The sequence below is a fragment of the Schistocerca americana genome, chromosome 5, assembly GCF_021461395.2.
Source record: "Schistocerca americana isolate TAMUIC-IGC-003095 chromosome 5, iqSchAmer2.1, whole genome shotgun sequence".
In the NCBI taxonomy this organism is placed as follows: domain Eukaryota; kingdom Metazoa; phylum Arthropoda; class Insecta; order Orthoptera; family Acrididae; genus Schistocerca; species Schistocerca americana.
In genome coordinates, this window is record NC_060123.1 from 52,016,693 (window position 1) to 52,040,408 (window position 23,716).

Below are 23,716 nucleotides of genomic sequence, written 5' to 3' on the forward strand. Positions count from 1 at the left end.
CACACACACACACACACACACACACACACACACGGAAATTATCACTGACATTGTTTATTTGTTTGTGTAATATCATAAAAAATATGTATGTAAATACAGCACTTGGTAACAAGAATAAATTTTCAAAACACATTTTGCTCAGCATGAATAACATACGTAACTGGTGCTGTATTTACACTAAAAACATTTGAGTGCTCCAAGTGGCCATACGCTGAAACACGCTAAATATGGTTCGACAATGGTGTCACAATGATCACAACAATCACAAAACTGCATTTGTGCAATAGACAGTTTGGAAATGGTAGTGATTGGTCATGATATCTTCATTCGAACGAACCTAGTTACTCCTGTCAGCCACAATGCCAAGTAGAGCTTGGCAGTGGCAGGCCATACGGCATGAATTGTTCCAACTTTTACACATTTACCAGTTCAAATCTGCTGAGTAGATTCCCTTGGTGTCAAGAAACTTAACCACATATAACACTTCCAGACAGTCAACATAATGCCAGCATCATTTTTTCTCCACAAATGTTTTTTTGTAATGTGTAAATTGTGGAAAAATTATAAATATGTTGATGCAAAATTGGGTGCAAATTAACATTGTGGGCATAGGAAATTTGATGAGACCAATAAAAAATGTCATAAACAGCAGGAAAACATTAATTCCGGGAATGTAAGAGCGAGGTTATACTGTATTTTACCCAAGAGGATGCCATCGTCATTTAACCATACAGTGAAACTGTGTGCCCTTGGGGAAAATTAAGGCTGTAGTTTCACTGTGCTTTCAGCCATTTGCAGTACCATTGCAGCAACGCTGTTTTGGTTGATGTTACAAGGCCAGTCCAGTCAGTCATCCAGACTGTTCCCCTGCAACTACTGAAAAGGCTGCTGCCCCTCTTCAGGAACCAAATGTTGGTCTGTACTCTCAACAGATACACCTCCATTGTGGTTAGACCTGCTGTGCGGTTATCTACATCACTGACGCACACAAGCCTCCCCACAAGTGGCAAGGTCCATGGTTCATGAGGGGGGAGAACTCATATTTTTTCCGTGAATATTGTTTCACTATGAACACACAAAACTACTGTTAAAAAAATGGAAAAGCCAGGATGGAATGTAACAAGGAAAGTTGCTACTCACCATATAGTGGAGATGCAGAGTCGCGATAGGCATAATAAAAAGATTCACACAATTATAGCTTTTGGCCATTAAAGCCTTTGTCAGCAGTAGACACACATACATACACACACGCACACACACACACTCACACAAACGCAACTACTGTTCAATATTCAGCTTCTGCAGCATGTCAGTAGTCTCATCAGCAGAGCAAGCCTTAAATCCCTCCTTCTGAATCCCACAATAGTAATGTAATTTTTTTATCCAGGAATGTGGACACTGCTAGCAGTGATGAATACTTACCCTTCCCAGCAGAAAGGTTTAATTTTATTACAAATCGGATTCCATTGTCAATGTGTTACATACAAACCAGTCAAAACAACTGTGAACATTGGTGTAAGGGAAATCTAGCATCGAACATGTCAAGGAAATCTAGGTGGGAAATGGTGCACCTGTGATATTAGTCACATAGCAAAAATGCTTCTTTTTGTTTCCTCTAATAATTCTACAAATTTGTCTGCATAGTTCACACAGATTGCATGTTCACTGTGAACAGCTTCTAAGAATTGGGACAGTTTCACATTGAAGTTTGGTGTAGTTATTTATTTTGTCTCTCTGCACACATATTCGCAGTGGAAACAGGGAATAAAAATAAGATCAAAGGAGAATGTGAACTAGAATATTAAAATAATTAGTTATATTAATTTTGTTCATGCCTCTCTGCCGCCACATTTTATTTTAATCTAAAGAATGTGCAAACAATCCCACACAATAGGCAAAAATAACACTACTTGTTCTATGTGTTGTCTGGATCTTCACTCATTTGTATGTGGAATGTGAATTGTTGAGTACATGAGGGACGTAATCACAATCATTGGTTTACGTGTGTCCTTTATGCTTGTTAGAATATGGGACATACCGTGAAACTTCATGCTGTACACCCAAAATTTGACACATGTCCAGAAACTGATGATTTCTGCTCCAATTTTTTCATTTGTCAGCCATTAGGTAAACAGATCCCACTCATTACTACAGTCGAGTCAGCATAAGAAGGTCCACGACAGTTGCAGTGGGTTGGACACTTGGTCTTTGTACACCTTCCTCAGTTAAAATTTCTATGGCAATGCTTCACTGTTGACATGGGTGACTACTGTTTTTGTATGCAGTCGTTAGCACTAAGAAGCTGAAAGCTGGCAACAGCACTGCTAGCTGTCAGGGATCTTTACACAGAGCCAGTTTGTCTAGTTTCTTCCTGATTCTGTATCTGTTTCTTATTTGCCTTTAAAGATATTTGCCTCTTGTGGAATTTTTATACTGTCAATTTTGCCTGTAATGCTAGCATTGAATTTAATGTGGAACAGTTGCGAGCGAGCTTATCCACATGTGCAGTTGAGTCGCATATGAGTAGTACCTTCTACCGCTTCTGACTACAGAAGTGTGGCAGTTTGCTGTACAAGCAATTGCAGCAAGCAGCCAGATGCTACCTGGTAAACTATTGCTGGTGCGCCTAAGCTGGCATATTCACGTATGCTCAACAGGCCCGAAACTATGGGGCGGGGGCAAACCGGGGTATATGCCCCCTGTGGCAGTTTCAGTGGGGGGCGGGGCACCAAATTCATATTATTGAGGAAAAAACCTTGTTTCACAAAGTGCCCAGCATCCGTCGCATCTAGAAATTAACTTTCCTGTAGACAAAAGGGGACAGGGTCTATACGAGCTGAGCGAATAAAGCCGAAAGGGTGAATGACAAACGCTGTTAATGTGATTGGGTTTGCAAATGATCAGCATTGTTATAACTACTAGCGAATTTCATAGATTCAAACTACCAGAGTGGAAATAAACGACTAACAGGAATAACAGGCAACTAAGATTATGTATTGTCTTCTCCGTGTATCCAAGAAAATGAAATTTTGACAAAACACTTTTGGCCAGACCGCTACACTACTAAGGGCCAGTTATAAGTCCGTGGCTAGCAGCCACTAAAGTTCTATTCTGGGAGTAGCGCGGAAAATGCATTGTACGAACACGTAATAACGCCTAACTGGAGAACAAATGCGGGATAACTAAGCCGGTGATTGTAGCAGGGTTACTGAAGTTAACCAGAGAATAAATTTTGACACTGGTAGGAATAGTTACAGAATTAGTGGTGACAAGATTGTTTGTTAGAACGAAGAAGGAGAAGATACGGAGACTCACAAATTACGGAAGAATATGATGATTCCAAATTTATATAAAAATTTCGTACTGCTACTTTTCCATCTCATGCTTCAGAAGCTAGAGAGTGTGAATGAAATGTGAAACAGTTTCCTAACATAAAACTTTTTGCTTGTAGTAGGCCTAATAGGCATTTGATATTGGTTCTTTGTGAATTATATTCTGTCATGTTATAAAAATGACCATTTTGCCTAAACAGTCTCGTTTATTTGGTGTGTGTAACAATTGCTGCAATATTAGGCAGGCCTATTTCGTTTTTTCTAGCACACAGTGACAAAATACACGTAATTAGATCAAGAAACCACACCAGTCTTGGGTACTATTTGTATTAACAGCTTTTGTGGTACTAGACAACGACATTTCATTTTTTCATGTAGCAAAACGTTGGCGAACTTTGATGAGGTAATATATTCTTTCCCAAAAGGAAAGTACGCCATATAAAGCTGTGGCAAGGTTAGAGAGAAAAAAATGCTAGGACTTGAGGATTGAGGAAATGTGTACTGTCTTGCTTGTCTCTTGCTTTTACTCGTTTTATGTATCCTATATTTAGTTTTATGTCACTTGAAACAGCAAGTTATTAGCTAATAGGCAGTAAAGACTGCAAATTTTCTGAAGAATGCTTGTTCTCCCGATTACGAATAATCCCATCCACTATTAATTGCGAGATTTTTTAAGAGGGGCAGGATGTCAAACCGGCCGACTGGGAGCAGGAGAGGCACCACAGGACATTTTAATTTCCACTGGCCTGAATATAGTTTGATGGCACCCATTACAAAATATTACACATTTGAATTTTACAGAGCAAAATACAGAGACGTGTGACGGAAGAATGCTGTGTGAAGAGACGTGGCGCTGTACTTTGGCATACTTAAGATGAAATAAAATGTCTTATGTGCCCTCGATCATATATGTTTTATGTATCAGACTCATCAGAAAGATGTGCACTACAAAATGAAGATATTTTTGAAAAGTCGATTTTTTAAATTTTTGACATGCTACCTCTAACGCTCGATGGAGGGGGAACGCCACTATCTAATATTGCCCCGGTTCGGAAATATCGTAGATCCGGACCCGATGTGCAGAGCAGTCTGAGTTGTTGTTTGGAGGGGGTAGTCTCCACGTGACCCGTCTTTACGTTAAGTGATTTTGCTGTTTCCTCTTCGTTTATTGCTCTCACGTCAAATGAAAGCATAACGGATTTCTGTGGCCGGGAGCTATCAAGTGAATTAAAATACATTCACATAATTATGGAAGGCTAAAATATGTTATTAGTTTCAGATTTTATTTTGTTTCCACCTTTCTGAAAGTCAAGCATTAATTGCCTTGGAGAACAGTGAAGTTATTTTTGTTGGTTTGTTAAAGAAATTTGACTTTCATTAATCTTTTCTGCTGAGACTGTCAATTTATTTGAAACGAAGTGTTTAATTCCACACTATTGATTAGTTTCAACTGTTTGCTACATTTCAAGTTCTCGTTTTCATCTTCTAGCGCATGTGGTATTCCATAATAAAGAACCAGACATGAGATATTGCAGTACTGGTACTCCAAGAAAATGTAAATCTGAATCTGAACATACGTATATGCACTTTAAGCCGAACTCTGCATTTTAGTCTGGTACACAAAAATCCCATGCTGTTGAAATATAGTCTGGTGTCTTGTTTCTTTTATGACATAATGTAAGATCTTTTAATGTTTTACATGTACAAACATCCGGGCTTCCTGTGTCATCGTAGCTGCGCAAGCGCGGCGACGCCCGTCATCTGGCGCAACTGCTGAAACTAATCTATTTCTAACAGGTCGCGGGAAAATATTCCAAATGGTTGTTTGAAAAGCGATACTTTCAAGTAAATTAAATTTCCTTTTACACAAGATGAACTCTGTGCACGAATGTCCAATGAATTTCTTAAATCGGAGGTTTCACTCTCATTCAAACTTTAAATCTTTGGGGACGACCATTTAGAATATTTTCGAGCCCAGAAGATCAGACGTTTATGTCGTTGTTAAAAATTTTACTGGCACATTTGTGTGCGCAATAAAGATCAACATTATGTGTGAAAGCTTAGCTTCTCCTGCAGCTTATTAATCTCAATATTATACGTGAAAGCTTTTCTTTTCTTGTAGAAACACTATGTACATTAATTTAAACCATCACCTTTTCCTATTTGTGTGTTCGCGCTACTTAACAGTGATCTTGCTATTGGCTGACTACATCATGTGTCCTATGCTCTGAATATCCGCTGACATCGGCTGGCGAGATTGCTTGACATGAGCTATGACTGGCTTACAAAAGCGCGTCGCAATCTCGATTTCAATCCTTCGGAAAGTAACATGCGGTGTTTGGTGGTATTCGCATTTATACTTTTGTAATATGAAAATATGCAGTGTACATGTTGCTGCACATCAGACATCTTACCAAAACTTGTTTTTTCCCCTGACTTTCGTTTTCTAAAGTGCCGGGAAATTCGATGCAGGTGTATAAAACCACAAGCATTGAAAGGGTTCATACGTTTTACAGTTCCGAGGAAAAGTATACTATTACTTAACATGGAAAAAGTGTATTTTCATCCGGGAGAAAGTGTATTTTTAACTGGGAAATCCAGGAAAAACCCGGGAATTTTTTTTTCTTGTCCACATGTACATCCTGAATATACTCCCTTCATAACCGGTGTGTAGATATTGAGTCAGGTTAAGGATCTGGCCACACAATGATCTTCCTGGGTGAAATCCTTGTGTGGTGTTCAATGAGGGACCACACTACATATCTTGATGTTTTGCTGATATTTCTTCCCAACAATTTGTAGAGATGATACAGAAATGGGACTGGTTAAAAATTCTTGGGGGTCTGTCAGGGACTTCAGATTTCAATAAGCTACGTCTTTGGCCTCATGGCAGATTTTGAGTAATTGTAGTGTTAAAACACAGTTGTTTATTATGTAGATTTAAGATCCCCTTTTCAGTTCTTCATTCCAATCTCTTTACTTGTCTCTCCCTTGGGTCTATGGGTCATCTAGGCGTGCAACTGAGTTATTCTTCAAGCATTGCACGGCAGCCTGCAGTTTCTCTAAAGTGTAAGGGTAAACAGGATAGTCACTCTCTTCAACATATCTATGTAGCTTTGCCTTTTCAGACCTTCCTTTGGAAATTTCCATTTAGCAGCAGGTGATGAGCTAGTTGGTTGCAGGTTACATTGGTCACTCCAGCAGAAACTCTGTAATGGTCATCATGGAGGTTTTTCAGGAGCTTACATGGCTTATGCTTCATGTCTATGTTACTAATTTGTAAATACTTAAGGAGTGAGTGAGACTGCTCACTGAAAAGCAGATGCGGTGAGTCAACGGCTACAACACACACACACACACACACACACACACACACACACACGAGCACACGCACACCCACTCACATGCCTGTACCCGTACATAGTGACGGCTGGACGCACAGTGCCAGAATTGCTGTTCTGCAGGTGGGTTGGGATGGGGCTGGGGGGAAGGAGTTGTGTGGGGTAGGGTGGGTAGAGGAAGAGAGGTGGGAAGAGGGGATGTGGGTGGGTAGCTAGTGACTGGGAGGGAGGCACTAGCTTTCCTGGCTAGAGGGAGGGGTGGCAGGTATATTGGCTAGGCATGTGATGCACAGGTATCAGAGCCGGTGGAGAGTGGTGCACAATGTAGAGGTGATGTGCAGATGTGAATTTGGCAAGGATGGTGGAACAGAGGAAGCAGAAATTGTTGGTTGAGGGTTGTGGGGACAGTGGGTTAAGAGAGATTGAGGCCAGGAGGGTTACAGGAGAGAAGGATATGTTGCAAGGATAATGCTGTGTCCTTCCCTCCACCACCAGCTTTTCTGAACCCCGCAAATAGGTGATGTCCTTGTTACAATCCTTCATTCCCATGACCCTCCTGCCCTCAGCCTTCATTAGCTCATGATTCCCACAACCTCCAATCAACAGTTTACCTCCCTCTGTCATATCACCCCACTCCCAATTTGTATCTCCATGTCACCTTCATTGTGCACCTCTCCCAACTGGCTTTGACACTTGTGGATTACATGCCTTGCCCTTGCACTTGCCATCCCATCCTCCCACATTCCTAGCTAGCAAACAGGCTGTATTCCGTCCAATCACTAGCTACCCACCATCAAACCTACTTCCTGCCTCATGTTTCTCTCTCTATCTAATGACTCAAGTCCCCCACATCCACCCGCTGAACAGCGGTATTGTGCATCTAGCTCTGTGTATGTCGGCGGTATTGTGCATCTAGCTGTGTGTGTGTGTGTGCTGTGTGCTGTGTGTGTGTGTGTGTGTGTGTGTGTGTGTGTGTGTGTGTGTGTGTGTGGCGCACACGCACAGATACCTGTCAACGAGTCAACACTTATGCTTTTCACTGAGTGGTCTTCACTCCTTAAGTATTTACATTTTACCAGAACTTTCCTACTACAAGGGCTATCCACAAAGTACACTACGTTTTGGAATTAAAAATAAATAAAGTATTGGAAATTTTTTTATTATATACAGATGAAAGCCACAATTAAATACTACTTTTCTACATAGTTGCCATTTAAATTAAGGCACTTATCGTAGCGATGGACGAGCTTGGAAATTCCTTCGTCGTAAAATTCGGCCGCCTGTGCCTACAACCACGTGGTTACCTCTTCTTGAAGCTGTGCGTCGTCATCAAAACCCTTCATAGCGAACCACTTCTTCATTGCTGGGAATAAGTGGAAGTCGCTCGGTGCCAGGTCGGGACTGTACGGCGGATGAGGAAACAACTCCCACTTAAAAGATTCGAGAACTTCACGAGTGGCATTTGCCGTGTGGGCCCGAGCGTTGTCGTGAATCAGCAAGATCTTTGAGCCCAACTTTCCCCTGCGCTTGTTTTGTATTGCTCTTCTGAGGTTGTGCAGAGTTTGGCAATACCTTTGAGAGTTTATTGTAGTGCCTCTTTCCAGGAAATCCACAAAAACCACACCTTTTCTGTCCCAGAAGAGGTAACCACGTGGTTGAAGGCGCAGGCGGCCGAATTTTAAGACGAAGGAATTTCCAAGCTCGTCCATCGCTACGATAAGTGCCTTAATTTAAATGGCAATTATGTAGAAAAGTAGTATTTAAGTGTGGCTTTCATCTGTATATAATAAAAAAAATTCCAATACTTCATTTATTTTTAATTCCAAAACATAATGTACTTTGTGGATAGCCCTCGTATAATTATGTTACAAATGTTATTTTTTACGCACACGCACACGCACACGCGCACACACACACACACACACACACACACACACACACACAGACGCACACGCACGTGTTCTGTAGGTCCAAAATGAGGAGCAAGTCTCCTTGGTCATGGATAGAGTCAGTACATGAAATTAGCACCAGAAAAGGAAATAATAAATAAAATAAAATTTACATGAATCCATTGCAGACAACAAGCTGCTGAGTGTATGTTAGCATAATCAACAATTTAGCTGAGGAATTTGCGTAAATTTTTTTGAGGGACTCACTGACGCAGTAGGAGGAGGGAGCCACAAGGAAGTTCTTCAGTTTAGACTTAAAAGTTTGAAGATAAATGCTAAGATTTTTTAATTCTTGTGGTAACTTAATGAAAATGGTTTCAACAAAAATACAGTATGCCTTTCTGTAAAAGAGTCAAGGAGGTGTAATCCAAATGCAGATTGGATTTCTGTGGAGTGTTAACTGAGTGAAAACTGATGATTCTTGGGGTTAAGCTCATACTGTTGCCTTTGCTGCTGTGGTAACATTGGTTCCCATCAGATCACCGAAGTTACGTGCCGTCGGGCTGGGCTAACACTTGGATGGGCAACCATCTGGTCTGCCGAGTGCTGTTGGCAAGTGGGGTGCACTTAGGCCTTGTGAGGCAGACTGAGGAGCTGCTTGACTGTGAGAAGTCGCTGTTCCGGTCATGGCTGACATATGGCCAGGAGAGCATTATACTGACCACATGCCATTCCATATCCACATCCAGTGATACCTTTGGGCTGAGGATGACACAGTGGCCGATGGCTACCATTGGGCCCTCATAGCCTGTTGGGGGCAGAGTTTAGTTTTTTAGCTCATATTGTTAACAACAGATGGCATTAAAGAAAATCTTATTGAGAAGCCAGTGTCAGAATTCTCAGACTCCTGAATGGTGGTTGACAAGAGGTTCGTGAACTTACACTATATATTGCTCAAACTGTGCATTTATGAGACAAAAATACTGTTTGTGTATGGGGAGTTACCCCAGAATATAATTCTGTGTCATAAGTGAACGAAATTAAGCAAAGCGGGCTAGTGTACGTGGTGGACTATCATTTATTGCAGACACTGTTCTAATGGCAAATACAACGGCATTCAGTTTTTGAACAAGATCCGGGAAATGATATTTCCATAACAGCTTATCATCTATTGGAACACCTAGGTATTTGGATATTTCAGACTCGCTCATCTCACACCCACTGTGTGTAATCAAAATCTCAGTTTTAGGTGAATTGTAAGTTAGAAACTGCAAAAACTGAGCCTTAGTGTGATCTAGCATCAATTTATTTTCTACAAGCCATGAACTTAGCTATGTGATACATTGCCTATGTTGCACATAGCATCGTTCTCTATGAAGCTGGTATCAAGAGCAAGCAGAAGCATTTTAGAATCACCTGTCGTATTAGAAGGCATGTCATTTATATGTGTAAGGAACAGTAGGGGTCTGAGCACTGACCTCTGAGTTACCCTCCACTTTACTACACCCAAATCAGATGCCACTTCATAGCTATTCTCATTACTGTGGAGAATAACACTTTGATGCCTCTTCTTAAAATAGGAGAGGAACCAGTTGTGAGCTATTCGTATTATTGCATAATGGTCCAACTTCTGCAATAATATTTTGTGTTCAACATAATAAAATGCTAAAGTTAAATCAAAGAAGACCTGCCTTGTTCATATTGAGGAGGTGTGTTTCAGATATCAGTCATGGAAAGCTATTTTCTAAGAGAGTTTTATGGTTTCCTGTAGAAACTAAGTTTTTTTATTTAATTCAGCTGCTACATTGGGAAAGTGATTTTTAAATACTGTACATATGTGTGACCTACCAGCTACAGAAACATTTTTGCTTCTTATTGACTTTACATTCTCAACCTTCTGCTGATGACCAGACTCAGGCCTGATCAAATTGTTTTAATTTTATCCTGGGGACTGGCTATTCCATGTGCATACCACATGATTTTTGTCTTCATATTGACAGTTTTAAGCATCTTACAGTACTGTTTGTAATGGCCTGTTCTATCTTAATTGTGACTGTTTCTAACATTTTGATGTAATTCCCTCTTTGTTCTACACAATCGCCTAATCTCATTTGCCAGCCACCCAAGTTACTTGATACTGTGAGTAACTGTTTTAATGCTCTTATGGAAATTAACAAATTAACCTTTGAAGATCATGAAGAATGTGTTGAGTTAGCAATTATATTTATTAATGTACTGCAACACTAGCCGATTACGACTCGCTTGCTGAAGGAGGAATTGAGCCACTGGTTGCTGGCCCCATGTGACTCTGTTAACTTATGTACATGCTCCCTCCCTCCCTCCCTCCATCCCTTTTCATCCACAACACCCTTACAGAATGGCAGTATGTTGATGATATTCTATTCCCCACTTTGTTGCCCTTCATGGCAAGCCATCCTGGGCATACATGTGTGCAAGATAATGCCTGCTTGCACACAGCGAGAGTTTCTACTGTTCTCTCCTTGCTTGCCTAACCCTACCTTCAGCAGCAAGGTCATCAGATCCCTTCCTTGATTGAAAATGTTTGGAACATTATGGGCAATGCTCTCCAACCAGCTCAGGATTTTGATGACCTAATGCGCCAGATGGACAAAATTTGGCAAAATATCCCTCAGAAGGATGTCCAACAACACTCTCAATCAGTGCCAAACTTGCATAAGTGCCAGAAGTGGACCAATGCATTATTGACTTGCTCATTTGTGAAGATCTTTCTCTTGAGTAAATCATCGAATTTCTCTGAAATTGTAATCATTTGTTTTTCTGTACATGCAATCTACATCTACCAATTTTTGACCCATTCAGTTAATTCCTTTGTGATGCCTATTCTGTTTCTTCGTTCTCTTCCTCGGCATATATAGTATGTCATTTGTTTGCCTGTCTGAATTGTTTCTTCATGGAAGGGGACTACAGTGAATAACAGTTTCGAACTTCTCCAGCTTTGCCTTTGATTCTTTATAAAGTCATGAAGTATATGTAGTTCTGTAGCAGCTAGGGAGTGTCTTCCTGAGATGGTTTTCATTAAGTCAAAAAACTGATGATACTTTTCTGGAACAGCTTTCACATGTTCTGTTTCACTATGTGGATTGCCTATGAAACTATTCCAGTTTGCTGTCTTAAAATTAAAATATTTTTTGAATGAAACTGTCTTTGTCATCACAGCACAGGTGATAGGTCAGTGCTGAGTGTGAAAGATTGGTTCTGTGTAAAATATCTCTCTTTTCGTGTATGCTACATGTTGACATACAAAGAGTTTGTTCTTCATGGCATGCATGATGTTTCAAGCCAATCTGCAAGATCTCTAGTCTTGTCCTTTAGCTCCAGTGATGAACTGTGGCAATTGAAATCACTTATGGCCAGTTTTATTGGTTTGTATTGGATGTTATTTAGTTCCTTAAAACTGAAACCTCTCTATGGTGGTGTATTCATTGATGGTACTGTGCAAGACTGGATTTCAACTGCTGGGATTTTACAGAAATGCCCATCATTGTCATGGAGTTTATACTCTTTATAGCCCCCGAAAGAGTATGAACCAGTGTCATAATGGCTTTACATCCCATACTACTCCATAATTAGCTGGGTGTTTTGCTGTTTGCAAAGTTTTTGTCAGTGGAGGAACAATTGGACTACTAATGCGAAGTGTATTTGTTGATATACAAATTACACTCTTCAGAAAACAACATTCAGAATAGAAAGTTAGAAGTATGTAAGAATCAAACTTCATTTGCTGCCTACAGTTGGTATCATAATCTTGAAGGGGATGCAAAATTTACTGACTAAGTGGATGGAATTTGTTGATGTTTGGGAAATCGAGAATGGCTAATTGAAGAGCTTTCAACTCCATACAGCGCCTCCAGTGACATAGACTTTGGCTAGTGCAGCATTCCAAAATTCTTTCTTGATTTGTGATCTCCCTGTTCAAGGCAGATTTCTGGCAACTTTGTGTTTTGGAATGCATCACTGATCATTTGATGGTGGTGTGGGACATTGGAAATCATGTGGGACGGCAATAATTGCATACATGTTCTTGGTATGAGTAACCGTTAAACTCATCCAGCAGTAGTATTTCCACATTCACCATTTCACATTTACATTTATTGTAGAAAAATGTGTTTATCTATTTATTTAGTCCATTGGATCGTATGCAGTGTAGTGTACTAGAGGGCATTGAATGCCACTTAAATCTAGTGTTTCCAAAGAAAGACAAACATGTTTATATGTGCATGTAGTAAAGTTCACGTATTTGCTTGCTGTTAAATCACAGTGGAGTTCATTTGAATTAAATTTTCAGCTGTTTGTGTGAAAAAGACAATATGGTCATTTGTTTCTCACTTTTATTGGTTTCCTTTTGTATGATGTGCCACAGCACTTTTAATTTACATGTACAGTATTATGTAAATTAATGTCCAAGCAAGAGCATATAAATGTTATATTATTAGGGGATATTAATGTCAACACGTTACAAGATTCCCAAGAAAGCAAATGCTTCAAAGACTGTATCTATTCTTATGGTGCAAAAGATCTGTTGGGAGACATACCCACTAGAATCACTCCAACTAGTATAAGCTATATAGACCATGTTATTACTAATTGTGAAAATATTGCTACAGCTGCTGTTGTAAATGGTCACATCTCTGACCATCTAGGCCAGCTATTAGTACTAAAGGGAGATCCTTGTATAAAACAAAAGAAAATTTATCAATACAAAAGGAATCTCTCTGTTATCAACATTGCCAAACTGAGAGAGAGCCTTGGTCATGAATCTTGGCATCTAGTATTTCAAGCTGAAGGAGTGAATAATAAATGGGATGCCTTTCTAGGTACATTATCTTATCATCATCATCATCATCATTTAAGACTGATTATGCCTTTCAGCGTTCAGTCTGGAGCATAGCCCCCCTTATAAAATTCCTCCATGATCCCCTATTCAGTGCTAACATTGGTGCCTCTTCTGATGTTAAACCTATTACTTCAAAATCATTCTTAACTGAATCCAGCTACCTTCTCCTTGGTCTGCCCTGACTCCTCCTACCCTCTACTGCTGAACCCATGAGTCTCTTGGGTAACCTTGCTTCTCCCATGCGTGTAACATGACCCCACCATCTAAGCGTGTTTGCCCTGACTGCTACATCTATAGAGTTCATTCCCAGTTTTTTTCTGAATTCCTCATTGTGGACACCCTCCTGCCATTGTTCCCATCTACTAGTACCTGCAATCATCCTAGCTACTTTCATATCTGTAACCTCAACCTTGTTGATAAGGTAACCTGAATCCACCCAGCTTTCCCTCCCATACAACAAAGTTGGTCGAAAGATTGAACGGTGCACAGATACCTTAGTCTTGGTACTGACTTCCTTCTTGCAGAAGAGAGTAGATCGTAGCTGAGTGCTCACTGCATTAGCTTTGCTACACCTTGCTTCCAGTTCTTTCACTATGTTGCCATCCTGTGAGAATATGCATCCTAAGTACTTGAAACCGTCCACTTGTTCTAACTTTGTTCCTCCTATTTGGCACTCAATCCGTTTATATCTCTTTCCCACTGACATTACTTTCGTTTTGGAGATGCTAATCTTCATACCATAGTCCTTACATTTCTGATCTAGCTCTAAAATATTACTCTGCAAACTTTCAATCGAATCTGCCATCACAACTAAGTCATCTGCATATGCAAGACTGCTTATTTTGTGTTCACATATCTTAATCTCACCCAGCCAGTCTATAGTTTTCAACATATGATCCATAAATAATATGAACAACAGTGGAGACAGGTTGCAGCCTTGTCTTACCGCTGAAACTACTCTGAACCATGAACTCAATTTACCGTCAACTCTGACTGCTGCCTGACTATCCATGTAAAGACCTTTAATTGCTTGCAAAAGTTTGCCTCCTATTCCAGAATCTCGTAGAACAAACAATAATTTCCTCCTAGGAACCTGGTCATATGCCTTTTCTAGATCTATAAAGCATAGATACAATTCCCTGTTCCACTCATAACACTTCTCCATTATTTGCCATAAGCTAAAGATCTGCTCCTGACAACCTCTAAGAGGCCTAAACCCACACTGATTTTCATCCAATTGGTCCTCAACTAATACTTGCACCTTCCTTTCAACAATACCTGAGAAGATTTTACCCACAACACTGATTAAAGAGATCCCTCTGTAGTTGTTACAATCTTTTCTGTTTCCATGTTTAAAGATTGGTGTGATTACTGCTTTCGTCCAGTCTGATGGGACCTGTCCCGACTCCCAGGCCATTTCAATTATCCTGTGTAGCAATTTAAGACCTGACATTCCACTGTATTTGATGAGTTCCAACTTTACTTCATCCACCCCAGCTGCTTTATTGCACTGCAATCTATTGACCATTTTCTCCACTTCCTCGAATGTGATCCTATTTCCAACATCATTCCTATCCCATTCTACCTCGAAATCTGAAACATTACTGATCGTATTTTCACCTACATTGAGCAACTCTTCAAAATATTCCCTTCATCTGCCCAAGGCATCCACAGGATTCACCAGCAGTTTTCCTGACCTGTCCAAAATACTTGTCATTTCCTTCTTACCTCCCTTTCGAAGACTGCTAATTACACTCCAGAATGGTTTTCCAGCAGCTTGACCCAATGTCTCCAACCTGTTTCCAAAGTCTTCCCAAGATTTCTTCTTGGATGCTGCAATTATCTGTTTGGCTTTGTTTCTTTCTTCAACGTAACTTTCTCTGTCTACCTGAGTTCTAGTATGTAGCCATTTTTGATACGCCTTCTTTTTCCTTTTACAGGCTGCCTTGACTGTGTCATTCCACCAAGCTGTTTGCTTCATCCTACTTTTTACACACTACTTTTCCAAGACATTCTTTAGCCACTTCTAGTACTGTGTCCCTGTACCTTGTCCATTCCTTTTCCAGTGACTGTAATTGACTATATTCAACTAACTGGTACCTTTCTGAGATCACTGTTAAGTACTTGTGCCTTATTTCCTTATCCTGAAGTTTCTCCACTCTTATCCTCCTACATATGGACCTGACCTCCTGCACTTTCGGCCTCACAATCCCAATTTCACTGCAGATTAAATAATGATCAGTGTCATCAAAGAATCCCCTGAATACATGTGTGTCCCTCACAGCCTTCCTGAATTCCTGATCTGTTATTATATAGTCGATGACAGATCTGGTTCCCCTGCTTTCCCAAGTATACCGGTGAATGTTCTTATGTTTAAAAAAGGAGTTTGTGATTACTAAGCCCATACTGGCACAGAAATCCAAGAGTTGTTTCCCGTTCCTGTTGGCCTCCATATCCTCTCCAAATTTACCCATAACCTTTTCATACCCTTCTGTTCAATTTCCAATCCTGGCGTTAAAATCACCCATGAGCAGAACACTGTCCTTGTCCTTTACTCTAACAACTACATCACTGAGTACCTCATAAAAACTATCCATCTTATCTTGATCTGTCCCTTCACAAGCGAATATACTGACACAATCCTAACTTTCTTGCTAGATACTGTCAAATCTATCCACGTCAGTTGTTCGTTTACATACCTTATTGCAACTACGCTGGGTTCCATTTCTTTCCTGATGTAAAGTCCTACACCCCATTGTGCTATTCCTGCTTTGACTCCTGACAGGTAGACCTTGTATTCTCCCACTTCCTCTTCTTTCTCACCCCTTACCCGAATGTCACTAACAGCTAAAACATCCAGCCCCATCTTACTTGCAGCCGCTGCCAGCTCTACCTTCTTCCCAGAGTAGCCCCCATTGATATTAATAGCTCCCCATCTCATTATCATTTGTTTGCCAAGTCGTATCTTAGGAGTCCCTGGTTTGTCAGTTAGAGGTGGGACTCCGTCACCTCCAAAGGTCCGAGGCATTTTGCTCTGATTGTTGCCAGCATCATATTTAAAGTACCAGGGAAGCAGGTTGCTAGCCTTACTTGCCCCGAGTCCCATTGGGTTTTACCCCTAACGGCTGAGGGACTAACCGGTGGATTTGGTAGTCTTTGCCGTATGAGCACAAAGGTGACCACGACTCAGAATATGTCCGAGATGCCCAGCCTTATTCCAAAGTAACTGGTATCTCGACTGTCGGGACCACTTACTTGGCCACTCATACGTTGCCCGTGGTTCATGAACTAGGACATGACTACAGGAACCCACACCATGAACCACTACATTATCTTATCACCTAAATAATACTATTCCCATCAGAACGATAAATATTAATAAGAATAAGGCAAGACAGTCAAGCCCGTGGAATTTGATAATACCACCAAAGAACTGAAAGAAAAAATGGAAGAAATGTATATGATACAAAGAGAGACCAAAACCAATGAGCACAGGGATAAATACAAACAATACAAGTACCAGACAAACAAAATTTATGCGAAGCGAAATGTAGTGTGAGGAGGGCTATGCGAGAGGCATTCAGTGAATTCAAAAGTAAAGTTCTGTGTACTGACGTGGCAGAATATCCTAAGAAATTTTGGTCTTATGTCAAAGTGGTAGGTGGATCAAAACAAAATGTGCAGACACTCTGTGACCAAAATAGCACTGAAACAGAGGATGACAGACTGAAGGCCGAAATACTAAATGTCTTTTTCCAAAGCTGTTTCACAGAGGAAGACTGCACTGTAGTTCCTTCTCTAGATTGTCGCACAGATGACAAAATGGTAGATATTGAAATAGATGACAGAGGGATAGAGAAACAATTAAAATCACTCAAAAGAGGAAAGGCCGCTGGACCTGATGGGATACCAGTTCGATTTTAAACAGAGTACGCGAAGGAACTTGCCCCCTTCTTGCAGCGGTGTACCGTAGGTCTCTAGAAGAGCATAGCATTCCAAAGGATTGGAAAAGGGCGCAGGTCATCCCCGTTTTCAAGAAGGGACGTCGAATGGATGTGCAGAACTATAGACCTATATCTCTAACATCGATCAGTTGTAGAATTTTGGAACACGTATTATGTTCGAGTATAATGACTTTTCTGGAGACTAGAAATCTACTCTGTAGGAATCAGCATGGGTTTCAAAAAAGACCATCGTGTGAAACCCAGCTCACGCTATTCGCCCACGAGATTCAGAGGGCCATAGACAAGGGTTCCCAGGTAGATGTTGTGTTTCTTGACTTCCGCAAGGCGTTCGATACAGTTCCCCACAGTCGTTTAATGAACAAAGTAAGAGCATACGGACTATCAGACCAATTGTGTGATTGGATTGAAGAGTTCCTAGATAACAGAATGCAGCATGTCCTTCTCAATGGAGAGAAGTCTTCCGAAGTAAGAGTGATTTCAGGTGTGCCGCAGGGGAGTGTCGTAGGACCATTGCTATTCACATTATACATAAATGACCTTGTGGATAACATCGGAAGTTCACTAAGGCTTTTTGCGGATGATGCTGTGGTATATCGAGAGGTTGTAACAATGGAAAACTGTACTGAAATGCAGGAGGATCTGCAACGAATTGACGCATGGTGCAGGGAATGGCAATTGAATTTCAATGTAGACAAGTGTAATGTGCTGCGAATACATAGAAAGAAAGATCCCTTACCATTTAGCTACAAAATAGCAGGTCAGCAACTGGAAGCAGTTAATTCCATAAATTATCTGGGAGTACACATTAGGAGTGATTTAAAATGGAATGATCATATAAAGTTGATCGTCGGTAAAGCAGATGCCAGACTGAGATTCATTGGAAGAATCTTAAGGAAATGCAATCTGAAAACAAAGGAAGTAGGTTACAGTACGCTAGTTCGACTGCTTGAATACTGCTCAGCAGTGTGGGATCCATACCAGATAGGGTTGATAGAAGAGATAGAGAAGATCCAACGGAGAGCAGCACACTTCGTTACAGGATCGTTTAGTAATTGGGAAAGCATTACGGAGATGATAGATAAACTCCAGTGGAAGACTCTGCAGGAGAGACACTCAGTAGCTTGGTACGAGCTTTTCTTGAAGTTTCGAGAACATACCTTCACTGAGGAGTCAAGCAGTATATTGCTGCATCCTACGTATATCTCGCGAAGAGACCATGAGGATAAAATCAGAGAGATTAGAGCCCACACAGAGGCATACCGACAATCCTTCTTTCCACGAACAATATGAGACTGGAATAGAAGGGAGAACCGATAGAGGTACTCAAGGTACCCTCCACCACACATCGTCAGGTGGCTTGCGGAGTATGGATGTAGATGTAGATGTAGTTTTGCAAGCAAGTCAAAAGATTGAAGGCTGAAAAGATTAACTCGAAAATACAAAATTCAGATTGTATCTCCAAGACCTGCTGGTCAATAGTAAATGAAATAAGAGATAGTAAAACAAAACTAAAAGGTAATATCAACATACAGATATCTAATGACAATATTGATGTCACCAATCCTCAAGAGATCAGTAACATTTTTAATGACTATTTCATAGATATCATAGAATCTGACTTTTGTACCACAGATGAAGTACCTGTTGGAAGTCTTGCTGAGGATAATTCTGAAGCTAATCAACTAGATGAACTTGAAATCAGGGATATTTTGCAACTCATCAGAGAATGTAAAAACAAAACATCCACTGGATGGGATGAAATTTCTCAATTTTTACTTATACAGTGCAAAAACAATCTAGCATATCCCTTGGTGCATCTAATAAATAGTGTCTTAAAAGAAGGAGTGTTCCCTGACATACTAAAATTAGCCATTGTTAAACCTCTCTACAAAAAAGGTGATAAACAACTAGTAGAAAATTACAGACCATTTGCCTTAACTTCTGTTTTTAGCAAGTTAATTGAAAAAATAGTTCTGAAATATATGTTAGAGCATTGTAATAAGCACAACATCCTGGGAGATTTTCAGCATCGTTTCAGAAGTGGTCGTAGCACCATGACTGCAACACTTCAATTTATGCTGAAAGCCTTGACAAAATTGATGAAGGCATGCAAGTAACTGGAGTTTTCCTAGACCTATCAAAGGCTTTTGATAGGGTTGATCATAAGGTACTTCTGTCAAAACTGGCCAGAGATGGCGTAAGTGGAAAATTATTGCACCTCATCACATCATATTTAAAAAACAGAAGACAGTGTACCTCAATTTCACACAATAGTGGAGAAACATTAAAAAGTTATACATCAAGAGTCAGGAGTATTAAATTTGGTGTGCCTCAGAGATCGATAATTGGTCCCTTCCTCTTTATATGTTAACGTCAATGACTTCCCAAAGACAGTAAAAAATGATACCTTCATGACAATGTATGCAGATGACACTTCAGGCGTTTGTTGGGGAAATGATATTCTTAATCTCGGCATAGAGGTAAAAATATTTATAGATATTGCAAAGGTAAAGTTTGAAAATGACAATCTAAAAGTCAACTTACAAAAAGCAAATATAATCCCCTTCAATGTTGGTGATTTGCAAACCTGTATTGATTCTCAAGATAGCAATATCGTAGGAAAAATCTGCAGTGAGTGTAAATTCCTAGGTATATGCATAGATAGCAAACTACTATGGACACAACAAATTGACAACGTATGTGCAAGGCTATCATCTAGCCTGTATGTTTTAAGAAGAATAGCTCCATATGTCAATACCCAAACAATGAGGATGATGTATTTTGATTTAATACATCCATTTCTAGCATATGGTCTTGCACTGTGGGGTGCGCCTTCCAAAACTCATGTAGACCGAGTATTTAAACTCCAGAAAAGAGCTTTGAGAATATTAGGCAAAAAAGATGCTCGAACATCATGTAAGGAATTGTTTATAGAATTTAAAATTCTGACTATCTATTCAATGTATATGTTTGAAACAATAGTATTAACTGTAGAAGATAAGAAATATACCTGTCGTAATGCAGAAATTCATTATCACAGTACTAGACAAGTACAAAATTACCATATGATACACAGAAGACTGGAAAAAACTGCAAACAGTCGAAATATTAATGGAGCAAAATACTTCAATGCACTGCCAAATGAACTGAAGGTAATAACTGGAGAGACATTCAAAAAACATCTAAAATTGTGGCTCATTGAGGAGTGCTTCTATAGCCTACTGTAGAAACTAAAATCTAAAGTATTATTATGCAAATAATTTGGACTACATTCTTAAGTTCCTATTATAAAGTAAAATTAGATTGAATACTGTTGTATTGTACTACCAATTGCTATGCATGTAATTACATGTTTCACTCAAATTACAAACTTACAAAATTTACAGTTGACTGATTTATGTTTCGTACCAGGTATCAGATGCTCTATGAGCATTTTGAGCTGTGTGTTGTTGCTGTAATAATGATTTGACAAATAAGATTTACTTGTTTTAGCACCAGATTTACTGAGAGCTGTGAAGTGGTCTGACAAATTGGACTCTATTTTCATCAGCAATTATCAGATGGATCCGTCACTGTCATGGCAGTACTTCGGCAGTTCCCTTGGCTTCATGAGGCTCTATCCAGGTATGGGGAAAGCATGTTTCATTTGAATAGTTCTGCATGTTGAACATAAATAGAATAGCTCAGTCTACAATATACCAGAACTATTTTTAAATGAATAGCTCATTCTACAATGTGCTCGAATTATTTTTAAGTTATGTTTTAGTCACTTCTGTGTGACACTGGGTTTTTATTTACTTACACCATTAAGAAATAGACTCTTTGTGAGAATGAGTAATTACTTAAAACCATTAACTGAATAAAACCTCTGCAAATGAGTACCATCTTGAACAGGGTAAAGATAATGTGACTGAATTTTTCAATGAATTAATTATATCAAAATTGTTAGTATGTTTACAACCTTAAATGTGTGTCCTGTATGGTGTGAGTACCTCTAAAGTACTAGCATGTTTTAATCAGTAAAAACCCAGAACATACATTTGAAAACAGACCATACACAGCTGTCCTGCAGTTTGACCCAATGTATCCAAAATACATCCTATCAGAATAATTATTTTTGACAATAACCCAGATTTCCATTTGTATTCTTTGTTACATTTCAGCTTCTTCCCAACGCCTTGACAAATCTGCAGTTGCAGGATATTATGACTTTTTCTTTCCCTCAATGTAATAATATCATCAGATGAATTTGTAGCCAGATGTACTCAGTTACTTTGAATAAGCGTCAATGCAGCCCTTGGTCTGATGTGCTAAGATACACGAAATTCTCTGGTTCCATCATGCATATAAGGAATGCATTGTCCTTTGCATTGCCAATGACTCGATTCCAGTCATCTGGATGTTATACATAAAAGGATTAAACCCCTATCACATGATAGGAAACTATGCCCTCTAACGAGGAATTTATGTTCTATAGCAGTGAAATACTGTATTTATGGACAATCAGATTTTGGAAAAGGAAATGATCTCTGTGTGTCCATCTTTTCATAAGTGGTTGTGGGACTTGGTTCTTCGATAGAGATGTCAATTTAAACACCTTTCAGCCGTCCATTTTTCAAACATTTTATTTGGCTACCAGTTTCGATAATGTGCAACACCATCTCCAGGCCATTGACCAACATGTAGGAAGATTCCACATTGGTTATGATAAAAACAGGGGCCAGAAGTACCGGTAATAGTAGATTTCTGCAAGCTAAAGCAGACAGCCGTGGGAGAGCCAGTCCTGACAAAACTCTATCATCTGGTGAGCAAGATATATAAGACAGGTGAAATACCCTCAGACTTCAAGAAGAATATAACAATTCCAATCCCAAAGAAAGCTGGTGTTGACAGATGTGAAAATTACCGAACTATCAGTTTAATAAGTCACGGCTGCAAAATACTAACGCGAATTCTTTACAGACGAATGGAAAAACTAGTAGAAGCCGACCTCAGGGAACATCAGTTTGGATTCCGTAGAAATGTTGGAATACGTGAGGCAATACTGACCCTACGACTTACCTTAGAAGCTAGATTAAGGAAAGGCAAACCTATGTTTCTAGCATTTGTAGACTTAGAGAAAGCTTTTGACAATGTTGACTGGAATACTATCTTTCAAATTCTGAAGGTGGCAGGGGTAAAATGTAGGGAGCGAAAGGCTATTTACAATTTGTACAGAAACCAGATGGCAGTTATAAGAGTCGAGGGACATGAAAGGGAAGCAGTGGTTGGGAAGGGAGTGAGACAGGGTTGTAGCCTCTCCCCGATGTTATTCAATCTGTATATTGAGCAAGCAATGAAGGAAACATAAGAAAAATTTGGAGTAGGTATTAAAATCCATGGAGAAGAAATAAAAACTTTAAGGTTCGCCGATGTCAGAGACAGCAATGGATTTGGAAGAGCAGTTGAATGGAATGGATAGTGTCTTGAAAGGAGGATATAAGATGAACATCGACAAAAGCATAACGAGGATAATGGAATGTAGTCGAATTAAGTCGGCTGATGCTGAGGGGATTAGATTAGGAAATGAGTCACTTAAAGTAGTAAAGGAGTTTTGCTATTTGGGGAGCAAAATAACTGATGATGGTCGGAGTAGAGAGGATATAAAATGTAGACTGGCAATGGCAAGGAAAGTGTTTCTGAACAAGAGAAATTTGTTAACATTGAGTATAGATGTAAGTGTCAGAAAGTTGTTTCTGAAAGTATTTGTATGGAGTGTAGCCATGTATGGAAGTGAAACGTGGATGATAAATAGTTTAGACGAGAAGAGAATAGAAGCTTTTGAAATGTGGTGCTACAGAAGAATGCTGAAGATTAGATGGGTAGATCACATAACTAATGAGGAGGTATTGAATAGGATTGGAGAGAAGAGAAATTTGTGGCACAACTTGACTAGAAGAAGGGATTGGTTGGTAGGACATGTTCTGAGGCATCAAGGGATCACCAATTTAGCATTGGAGGGCAGCGTGGAGGGAGACCAAGAGATGAATACACTAAGCAGATTCAGAAGGATGTAGGTTGCAGTAGGTATTGGGAGATGATGAAGCTTGCACAGGATAGAGTAGCATGGAGAGCTGCATCAAACCAGTCTCAGGACTTGAAGACCACAACAACAACAAAGCAATATGTTAAACCATCATTTGCCGACTGTTGTTGTTCTGTCCAGTGCACTGGTCGGACAACATTATCAGATTCTGAAACTCACCACCATTTTGCGGATTGAAATATTTAAGAATGTACTTCAAAACACAAGAAATTGTCCCAGCTGCACCTC

At 39.7% G+C, this 23,716-nt stretch overlaps 1 protein-coding gene across 2 annotated transcripts in view; it reads left to right on the forward strand.

Moving 5' to 3' along the window:
- Positions 1 to 23,716, forward strand: part of LOC124615885 (voltage-dependent calcium channel subunit alpha-2/delta-3) — an 824,663-nt gene that overhangs the window by 292,326 nt on the left and 508,621 nt on the right. For both annotated transcript variants that reach the window (XM_047144053.1, XM_047144054.1), the window contains exon 5: positions 20,896 to 21,027. In XM_047144053.1, the coding sequence (XP_047000009.1) occupies positions 20,896 to 21,027 (132 nt within the window). The remainder of the gene's footprint in view (positions 1 to 20,895; positions 21,028 to 23,716) is intronic.